The 11,284-nt window shown below is 32.8% G+C and overlaps 1 protein-coding gene across 1 annotated transcript; it reads left to right on the top strand.

Moving 5' to 3' along the window:
- Nucleotides 1-5,097: 5,097 nt before the first annotated feature.
- LOC136780988 (uncharacterized) lies at nucleotides 5,098-11,175 on the top strand. Its single transcript, XM_066739621.1, has 7 exons — nucleotides 5,098-5,861; nucleotides 7,444-7,762; nucleotides 8,531-9,158; nucleotides 10,292-10,348; nucleotides 10,437-10,564; nucleotides 10,654-10,850; nucleotides 10,963-11,175. The coding sequence occupies exons 2-7, from the start codon at nucleotides 7,535-7,537 to the stop codon at nucleotides 11,042-11,044; spliced, it is 1,320 nt and encodes a 439-aa protein (XP_066595718.1). The 5' UTR covers nucleotides 5,098-5,861; nucleotides 7,444-7,534; the 3' UTR covers nucleotides 11,045-11,175.
- The last annotated feature ends 109 nt before the right edge of the window (nucleotides 11,176-11,284 follow it).

The raw sequence follows: 11,284 nt of genomic DNA, 5'->3' as shown, positions 1-11,284 counted from the left end.
ATCTACACATTATTAGCTTTTAATTTTCAAGAATTAAAATTAAAAGTACACCGAATGATTGCCTGGAGGCTCCATTTATCTCAGCAGGACTTCCGCTTCATCAACTTCCATAGGCGTAAATCAGAAGATTTATTTGGATTAATTACATGTGCAATTTTAAAAATCCTGGATCGTCACTTTCTAAGTTTTTACAATTAAAATGTAATGTTAAAAGGGAAAACAGATTTTTCTTTAAGAGTTTGGAATAAATTGATCAGTTGAAGCTTCTACGTGTTGTAACAGCACTTCAATTTGATCAACTTGGAATAATCAAGTCGCATAGTTGTAGATCAACAGATCTATTAAGACGAAGATCAAGCTAAGCATTGTATTGGTGTTTAAAATGAGACAACTTGATCTTAGCTAAAACAGCGTTAAACTGTAGACTTTCGGTGATTTAAAGCTAAAATATGGGTCTTTATTTATGAAAAATTTTTAGTTTATAATAACAAATATGTCATGAAGTATCGCAAAATTTCTCGAAGCCTCAAAATGGGCTTTGCCTGCAGTCTACAATTTAATAAGTTGAAGCTCGGTTTAATGACACGAGCCTAACTGTATTTCCCCTTTTAGCTTAGCCCAACATAAAGCGTCTTTTACAAGACGATGCTTGCAATTCGAATTTTGTTCAGGTCAAAACTAAAAAAGGCTATCAATTTTTTAAAAATGTTTGAGACGTAGAAAAAATGTATCTGTTCTAAAAATTAATGGAATTCGGTGCAATTAATAAATTTTGGTTTTTGTAATGACCAGTCCCTATATTTTGAGTTATATGTAATTTCTAAATGGGTGAATCCTTAGTTGTCTGTGCTCTATTTTTACTATCCATCTCTAGTTACGCTTACCACAAAATCGCAGCTTAAATTACGAGTGGATAAGAAAAAGAGGATGCTAAAACCGCATTCATACATGGCTCGAATAACTTTTTTCACTCCTTTATTAAAAACCTTTGTTATCCCACGAGGATGAATCGTGTTTTTTTTCAGCATTAAATTTTTAAAGCAACAAAAACAATCTAATTTTTTCTTCATTTTATCGATCAATCGAATAATCGATATTTACTTTCCTATAATATTAAACCACTTGAGGGGATGATATTAATCATTTTTTTACCGAAACAAAAGAAATATGTTATATATTTCACAATTAAAAATATATACTGATTTTAAATTATAATTTTACTATTAAAGTGTTTTTTTATTAGTATTAGCCTTAATTTCAATATTTGCATTGTGTTTAGGATAATATATGGCAGGCTAAGTTTAAACTTAAAAGTAAAAATTTTAAAAAGAATTTAAAGTTGGTGGGAATACTGCTCGATGACGAACCATTTACGGAGAAGTGTGGTACTAATTTATACTTGTTTAGAATGTAGAGTTAAGATGATTCGATGTAACTCATTATAGCTGACATGCATGTTGTGTTGATGATAAAAATTTTTAATGACGAGTGCTTTCTTGGTATTCGGAAGCTCATATTTTGCTAGCATTGCATGCTCCACTTTTCATACACCGTTCACTCTAAAAAAAACAAACACCGAAATGACTAATTATTCCTTGCAGGTAATTCTATTTCAGGTTAACCTTTAAATATGTTTTACTACAACCAATTTTTTTTAAATCGTCATTTTGTTACTGATTTAATTTACATTATTTTAGATTCGACAATAATATTTAACTATTTGCGACAAATAATTAGTTTTATGAAAATAATAATAATCAAAGTTTGTGCGCAAAAGTATCGATTATGGCAAGTGAACAAAATGATGAAACTTATGACTCCTCGTTAAAAATACTCGTAAAGTAAGGTTTTAGAAAAAGAAGCGGAGACCTGCGTGGATCAATTTACGTTTGACGAGATGAAATGATACTTATTAAGCTCAAGCAATTATTTCATGATCCCTTTCTCCCTGCTTCGCCATTATTGTGTTTTGTACTCCAGTTTTTCAGATCCTTACAAAACATATTTTATTTCTTTACAAATATTAGGAAAGGATTAAAAAATGACAATAATCGACAATCGTACTGAAACCTAATGACTAGAATAGTAGAATTTTAAATTGAAACACTAATTATTTTTTTATCGCATAAGGCAATGACTGCCCGACCATACCGTTACTGTTACTACTATTACTACTATTATCACTAGTTTATCCCTTAACATTACGTTAAGAATATCGAGCAGGTACGTACTCAATTAAAACGTAAAAAATGCTACATAAACATTAATGATTTTTTAGAAAAAGAAGTAAGACAAATTACTAATTTCATTTAAGAAATTTATTTGTATCTATAGTAAATATTAATTTTAATTGTACTATATGATATCGATAATGGATACATTTTTATAGGATTTCAAGCGTGACATGTACAAATTTTGTCACATTTATTAGTGACTTTAACACACAATTAACTGTGCAATTCTTGGAAGCGGAACCTTGTTGCAATTGTAGTAATATATATAGTAGCGTCTTGATATTTAAATTTCATATCAATAGTATTCAAAACATACATATCTCTGCATACAATTTATATTGAATTTTCATCGAAGTATGTACAAGATGTAACAGTGATGTTCTGCAAGAATTTAAAGGTGTATGCAGAACATTATTATGAATATTTTTTGTTATCAAATGTTTACTGCTCCACTTGATGTTAACTTTCTGCAAGCTATTTAAAAGATTACGTTCACTTCTGTAAACACTGCGCCGAAGTTTGTTTATGTTTTAAGTAAGTCGAGCAAGTATTTTGGTGTTTCCACTTCTTCTAAAGATGCATAGGAATTCTATGAGCCAAGGTATTTTGATTAGTTTTTCGAGGAAAGAACGAAGATTATTGTGATGAAAAATGATTAAAAATACTTTGATTCCTAAAATTCTGACGCGGCTCTTAGAAACGAACAAAACACGACACCAGCTAAACTTATTTGCTCAACATATAAAAAACGTAAACAAACTTTGTCACGGTCGTTTTAACTTCGTTATAGATAGTACAATCGTTTTTTTAATTATCCGAAAAATTAGCTTCTAATGAGCTGAGATCAAACTGTGGACCAAAAATTTGTTAAGAAAAATTTTAATAAATTACAGAGTCATTTTCTTGTACGTTTATGGAGTTAACTTACGGAGAACGAAATTTGTCCTATTTATTGATGTGTGTGACCTTAAATAACATACAGTTAAATATATAATTCCGGGAAACGAAGCCTGATTGTAATCGCAGCAGAAAATCAAGCCTTCCAGTAAACAAGGATCATTGATACATTCTGACTTTGCTGATATTTCCTTGAATGTTTTACACAAATTTCTAGAAGCATTTGTAAAAATAATAATAATATGTATATATATATATATCATATCATATAAGCATTTAGCTCATAGCACTTTAAAGTTTCTATATTTTTTAGATACAATATTTTTTGCTCAGTTCAGTGTTTGAAAAGAACAATTTTTTATAACGTACAAAAGTATTCTCTGCCGAAAGACTGAAGCTGTGTACATAAAAACGGTAAATACGGCGAGGATAGCATTAAGAGTCTCGCATGAACGTTCAACGCTTTTTTTCAGTTTCTTCGAACAATGGAATCCACATACAGGTTTATCTTCGGAGACTTTAACCGTCATGGCGCGTCGACGGGTTTAGAAAGCCATAAACGAAAATTTTTACTCTTGGGTAATGCATATCAAAGAAAACTGCCATAAAAGCCTCAGAGATTGCGTTAGTAATGGACAAACCGTGTCTTTTAACGAGCCAACAAATTTATCTGAATATTAGAAAATGAGGCAAATCTAAAAAATAAATATTTATAGAATTATCTATAATTTAATAGAAAGATAAGTTTTAATAAAAGAATCTTCGATACTAACCAAACTTTTAACCTCCTCATGTTTATCCTGGATAAGCGATAATGAAGCAATGACCTATTCATTCTTTTTTGGTAACATTTTTACAAAAAAGCATAAGGTACATGTACTGATTAGCTCTAATTTCTTTCCAAATGTTAACATATATTTTTCGAAAGTTTTATAATAATAAGAAATATAAGCAAAAGGACTTAATTTTAATACCTACGAATTCTCGATTGCTTTAAATACAATGACTCGCATTAATACGCTAAAACTATATGATATTCTTATTATTATTTCCTTTGTTTATTAATTATTGAGAAATTGGATCACTCTCTTTTGCTTGTAATTAACAGCGTCAAATATATCATAAACTTTGAAAGGAAACAATATAATTCTTGCTGTAATATTAATGTCAACGATTTATCTATCGATAGTGATAGCAAATGAAAAAAATCGTTTATTTGATAGATGCACTTGATACAATAAGGTGTGGCAGTGTTTAAAGAAGGAAGGTTTTAGAATAAAATTTTTTTTTAAGTATTAGATGTAGATATTTTCTTCACTGTGTGTCCTTAATCTCAAGTACCTGGCTGAGCATTCCGTCTCGAAAATAGGTCGAATGAAAAAAGGACGAATTTCGAGGGTCCTCAGGTCACTTTTGTGCAAAAACGGTATTCGAAGCCGTCCTTGAAAACGAGTTTCCGTTACGCGTCTCCAGGTTTGAATTTTGGAGTATTCTACCAATACGAAGACTATATTCACTCTCAACTTTCAACCATTTTTTTAACCTTTAACCCTAATTGCTAATTATGCGTTAATCTTTAGCCGTTCCTTTTAATTGAGTTCATCGATTATATGAAATTATATAGGAAGATATAGCACTATCTCACAGTAATCCAATCTAGCTTTGGAATCTATAAAGATATCTTACCATATTTTATTTTCCCATTGCTATACTACCATTGTTGTCATTATTGCTATATCGAAATAGTTGATATGTATTTCCGGTGTTACTGATAGTATATACAAAATACGACGCCGTAAATTTATCTTATCGGTCGAAAATCGTGAAAGCACCCGAACGTAGATCGTCCAATCATCGCTATTGTCATTGCTCGATGGATATGTACGAGAAACTTGATCGCGACAGAAAACTATCGCTACTATAAAAGTTGTTCGTTCTTTCGACTCGTACATTTCTGCATCGTTCAATTTTCGATCGGTCGTAGTGTGGTGAGTACGGACGGGCTGAGGAAACGCGATAATTTTGGGTGAGAAAGGAAGAAGAAAAAGAAGAAGAGGTTAGGGACAGAACTGGAGAACCAATGACCGGGCTGGATGCAATGGAGAAGAAGGGGAAGAAGGGAAGAGCGAAGGAAGATAGCGCTGTTGCTTGAGGTTAGCAACGGTTTCAACGGAAAGAGAGAGAGAGTATGCGTGTGTATGTGCATTTAAAAAAGAGAAAGAGTGAAATAATAGAAAGAGAAAGGTGAAAAGGAAGAGAGAGAGAGAGAGAGAGAGAGAGTAGTATAGAACGAAGAACGAGCATCGTTTTGCGTGGGTCTAGTACAGTTGGAGGAAGGCGAGAGTAAGGAAGGAGAGAGTAAACTGTGTGTAAAGGTACCAAAGCGAAGCGAAAATAAAGCAGAACAGAGGGCAACAGTGTACAGCAAAGAAGGAGATTGAGCGTCGTGGTTGTGGGGCATAATACGGTGTGAGCAGAGCTTCCGTAGCAGTAGTGAAGCACGAACGTTGACGAAAATACTCGAGTACTCCAAGTGTGGATGAACCGAGCTCGGCTTTCTCCGCTGTAAACAGAAGATGCCACCGGCCGGCATCCTCGCACAAATCACTCTCGATCGCTCTTACTGAGCGTTCCAGTTTATTCAGTGAACGATCGATGATCGATTTTTCTACCACGTGCCAATTCGAGGGTGGGGATAGGCACTAAGAAACAAACCAGAATGTTAGTCAGGTCAGTAAAGGATAAACTAGTTTTTTGTCCCTTTTAACGGCATTTTATCCCATACAACCCGCATTTCTCTTTCTTTCTCTCTTTCTCCCCTTTCTATCCATCTATTATTAATACTCTTCAAGTTTAATTTTTATTTTTTTTAAGCCATCTCGCTATCACAATCTACAGCGTTATACGTATTTATCTGCGAAAAATCTGAGCAATCCTTTCCAGACATCCGATACTATATTATATTTGTGTGCTTTTTTATCTAGTTATCATTTATCATTTTTAATCACATTTTTTCAGAGTTTTCTTTCTCAGAAATTTCTTATTTGCGTTGATGAATTTTTATAAAAACGTATCTGTGTGTGATCCGCAATTGAAAATCTTTAATAAAAGGAACATAGCTCGAATCTCAAACTGAATGATTAGTAACCCTTGTTCGACGTAGGTGTCGCATCATATTACGCGGTAAATAGGATTTAAGGAGATCTAGGACCGACGAATAAATTCAATCAAGAAAATGTTCTAAAATATACAGTGTGTCCTATTTTAACATTCCTCCTAAAAATTTTTAAAAACTAATCCTGTAAAAAAACGGTTTAAACGAACGTTTTAGAGCATAGATGGGAACATAATATAGTGGAATAGGCTTGGCCTTGAAAGGTCATTTAACGGATAGTTGAAGGTCACCTTAAGTTTTCTTAATGGAACGCTCTATTAGTCTTATCACGCTTGTTTAAAAAAATGAAAAAAAAAATGTAGTATTTTATCATGAGAAAACCGGAGTTTCCCCAGAATTCGTTGATGGTGTAGTTACAGAACGTGCGACGAGTGAAACTAAAGGAAAGGAATGAAAAAAAAGGTGAATAGAGAAAAGAATAAAGCGCGTTGTTGTACCGCGCATTTTTCACTGGATGACGAATTGTCGCTACTTTATAAATCTCAGTTTACTTCTGACTCGATTTTAGTCAGTGCTGTGTTCCACTGTAGTGCTAATACATATCTCTCAACAAAGCCGTTTACTCACGTTGTGCTCTTGGCATCATTTTTAACGAATTATTATGTTCTCGTTACTAGATTGTTTATATTTAAAATACAGTGCGTTCCAGTGTCCATAATTTCATATATATATAACAATATTGGATCGTCCCTGATTGAGCTACTATCAGAGAGAAACAGAGCACACGAACACTTATCTTTATTTATTTTGGATTTTGTTTGACCCTTTTTCTGTTTCTGGTAAATATTTAAACACTTTTTATGCTGAGTAGTTTGATAAATATTGACGAATTTTTTTCTATTTTTCTCCTTTACAAAATGTGTTATTGCTAATTTTGTGGTCCCGTAGGGTGAACGTAAAACTTCATTTATCTTCGTAATTATAAGAGATATCAATTTTTGGCTATTACCTTTTTGAATCTAAATAGAAAGCACTTTCAAAAAGGTCTTATGAAAAAAATTGGTATCTCTTCTATTTGCGAAGATAAACGAAGTTTTACTTCGACGCTCTGATACGAATTAGGTGACACACCCTGTATAAAATTAGAAGGTTACTTGGATGCCTTCAAACTTTTTAACAATGATACAAATGTTTCAGAATATTCGTCGTGTGATAATGAGAGCAACTAGTCATTAAAGCATATGGGTAATGCTTGATATTGCTGGTAGAAAGTAACGATAAAACGAGGATGGAGGATACACTTAATAACCCAGAATGCCAAATCTTGAAAGATTCCAAAACTAGGAGTAACAGTAGTTTTATCGAGTGGAACGTGGATATGAAAGTGACAGTATCCAATGCTAGGAAATCAAAGATTTTCCAAAGAACAAGGAGCGCCTTTATTTTTATATTGGCAATTTTGTTTGTCATTTTAGTATACCACTTCAAGAGAGAAATACGTACTCTGCAAGCACAGGTATTATTATTTCCCACTGAAGATCAACCAAAGACACATAAGATGATAGACCTAAAAACTCGCTTATCTTCAAAAATATAGCAGATATACATTTTTTGCTCAAGACCTTTCAGAATGCAAATAAGGAGAGGCTTGGAAAAGGTCCTGTGAAGAAATTGATATTTATTAAGTATTTGGGAGATAAGGGAGTCTTTATGTTCATTATCTTTTGTCCCTTCAGCACAAACTCTATATTTACATTCATCATTCATCATATTTTGTCCCATGATCCTTGCGAATCACATAAAAATATTATTATAATTTCTGTCATTTCACTCATTACAACGTAATCTATAAAATTATCATTTACATATTATGTGTCAATAAGAACTGATAATTGTGCGAAACAATCGCTACTATAACCTTTACGATATTTGCACAAGTATCATAAAAAAATACTATGTCCCAATGACCGCATTCTTTCTTTTGTATATAAATAATCACCTCGTCTTATCGTATGAGGAGACCCAGTGTTAATCATACTGAATCAAATTTCAAAAACATATACATTTCATCACAAAAATATATATTTAATATTCGTAAGTTGTTGAATCCTTGACAATCTACATTCGAATCACTGTAATTAGATAAGGGACTGAGTACATTTTTCAATAAAATTCACTTTACCTGCATTATATTTACATCGATATACATGTTTATCAATTTTACATATATTCTAACGAAAAATTATTAGTAAGTGGAATATGAGAGAATTACTATTTTTTCTAGATGCACTGTATGAACACAAGCCTAATCGTTTTAATGTCGAAATACGATAGACTAAATAGGAATATGAATCGAGCACAAATCAAAATGCCTAGAATGATGCAATATGACAAGGTGAACGTGCAGGCAGTAGAAACATCGTTGCTGGAAGAATCAACTGTGAAAAATGATTTCGATCTGCAGACTTTATTGCCCGAAACGAGAATCGATGATAAACCTTTGGACGTCCAAGTAAATAGTAAGAAAAGCGATGATGAATTAACGACGGATAGTGAAATTAGGAATAGAACTAGTGAGAACTTGAATAATAATATTATTGACGACGAGGGGGGTGAGAGAGAAAGGGTAGGTGAACGTAACGAGGGTCAGCGCGCTGTGAGAATAGAGAGAGCAATATTAGCAATAGGGAAGAGAAATGGAACAGATAGATCGGTTGACAGAGTGATAATTATGCCTTCTAATAGATCGGTGGACAGTGATATTCGGCGTAAACAGAGTGATAGTTTTGGCGATGGCGATTTAAGTTCTTCGAGAGAAATGAGATCGGGAAGATGGAAGAGGGATGACGGAAGAGGTAAAAAACGAAGAAAGAACAGAAAGCGGCCCAACGCACGCAGTCGCAGGCGATTGGGTATATCTGTAGTTTCAATGTGTTTATTTTACAATATACTTTCATTTAACGCAAATGCTATATTCCTTAAATAATAATAACGAAGCTTTTGAATATTCGATATCCAACATTTTATCCTACTGCATTCTGCGCTTTTTGTTTAACATAACCTCAAAGTATACAGGGTGTTACAACCTGGTTCCCCATTTGATCTAAAAACCTACGAGACTTGTTTAACGTAAAATTTAATTACTGAAACTACCGATATTTTTTTTTACGTACGTTTATATCAAAAAATGGCTGTTTCACTGCTGGATGATAGATTTAGTGCCAAAAGTATAAATTGTCCAATTTCTAAATAATCGGGTCGGTATCGATTTTTAGTAAGTGTAATTTTGTTGATATTTTAAATAGAATCCTATATTTTTTATTGCACCAAAACACTGTGTTAAATTCGTAATGGCTTATGTTTGCTGCAAACCTAAAGAAAATGAACGCACAGGAAAACCATAAGCCCTAAACATAATGGTATAAATAATGTAAAGCTTATAGCTTTGAAGATTTTCTGTGCGTGGATCTACGTTACGATTGTGGCTAAATTTAAGTTGTAATGAATAAGTCTATGCTTTCAGCTTGTTATCAATTACACACACTGCTTCAACTAAACAACGCTTATATTTATCTTTCAATAAAAAAATCTGGTAAAGGTCTGAATGAAACGATAGATTATTAAATTGCTTTAAAACGCTCTGGAAATAACATAAGAATATGTTAATAAAAAATAAAGGGTTCCCCAATGAGAAGAATAGCATTGACATTGAAAAAAATAAATTCCAAACATAATATGAATTTTCTGAAACCTTATTATTTGATTTATAAACATTTCGCAAATTAATTCCAAGTCTAGTGGATGTTAGTTTGTAACAATTCCAATATGAAACTCCCTGTATACAAAAACTATGCTCATTTTGCTTCTCTTTGCGCTTGACTCGTATCTGTGCATCCAATTTCTCAATTGTTTGAAGAAAAAGTTAGTATGCAATCTCTCAATTCTTCCATGCTTTCGGTATATCGTTGCAAGTGTTTACTGAACGACGAATTTGTGGATGATAACACTTTATTAATTTTATTAATAGGATAAACACAAATTTCAGGTCCTCTGGTAGCAACTTTTGTCGGAGCAATTCCGGAACAACATGTCACCGACGCAGGTAGACATTTTAAAAATATCGCTGCTACAGCGAGACGCTCATTTTCATCTTTTATTAAAACAAAAACATAAAGAGTAATGATTTCCAGTTTATATCGGACCTTGGGTAAGGAGTGCTTCAAATGACTCGCAATACGCTTTTAACAAATTTCATTTGGTGGATGATAAAAAGTCAATTGAAGTTACCACAGGTGGCTTGTATCTGATTTCAGTGCAGGTGAATTAAACTAGGCCTAACGATATTCCTTTTATTGCCAAATATGTCTTGGATTATCATTGTTGCTTTGAAAGATAACGTCATTTCAGATCTTTTATTTTGGCGAGCCATCAAATTATTCGTATTGGATCATGTTAAGCTCCGAAGGTTCCTCTACTACTCAGAATCTTGTCAAGTGTGCCACTGCATCTACACTCTCCGTCAATGAAGTTTCTTGTCATACGAGTATCGTAACTCCGTTAAGAAGAGGTGACAGGGTGCATATTCAACAACAGGAAAGGAATAGGCAAGCGTTATTATCATTTTTGCTTTATTTTGGTGATCCTACACACAAAAAACAAAAACTAATACACTCGGTTAGATATAAGCCTATATTAATATAGACAATTATTTTGTAGACTAATCAACATGCGTGAAGGGCATAGCCACGTGCAAATTGTATTATTAACGGGCAACCTGCACAAAAAACGATTCCAGTAACAAAGACTTCATCCAAAAGTATTTTATAATGTGGTTTTTTTAAGTTGGCTCAAAATGTTATTTCTATGTACATTGAATAATTTTATAGAAAATAAATTTTGTACAAAACTAACAATGTATTAATTTGATTACCCTTATTATCTTTCCACTGAAGCATTGACTCAATGATAATTTATTATCTCTACTGATTTTTGTTGTATCTGATGGATTCTCACAAGGTAGAAAGAAAACCCATATTGT

This window comes from Prorops nasuta, unplaced genomic scaffold (genome assembly GCF_024137725.1).
Source record: "Prorops nasuta isolate Cenicafe-Biocafe unplaced genomic scaffold, Cenicafe_Pnas_1.2 PNAS00021, whole genome shotgun sequence".
Taxonomy (NCBI): domain Eukaryota; kingdom Metazoa; phylum Arthropoda; class Insecta; order Hymenoptera; family Bethylidae; genus Prorops; species Prorops nasuta.
Note: the sequence above shows the minus strand (reverse complement) of the source record. Positions and strands in the feature narration are given on the sequence as shown.

Bases quoted from the DNA above. Each gene is read 5' to 3' on its own strand.
- LOC136780988 (XM_066739621.1), top strand. From the start codon at position 7,535: ATGGAGGATACACTTAATAACCCAGAATGCCAAATCTTGAAAGATTCC. The intron at 9,159-10,291 runs GTATATCTGTAG...CACAAATTTCAG, and splicing joins ACGCAGTCGCAGGCGATTGG to GTCCTCTGGTAGCAACTTTT. The intron at 10,851-10,962 runs GCAAGCGTTATT...ATTATTTTGTAG, and splicing joins CAACAACAGGAAAGGAATAG to ACTAATCAACATGCGTGAAG.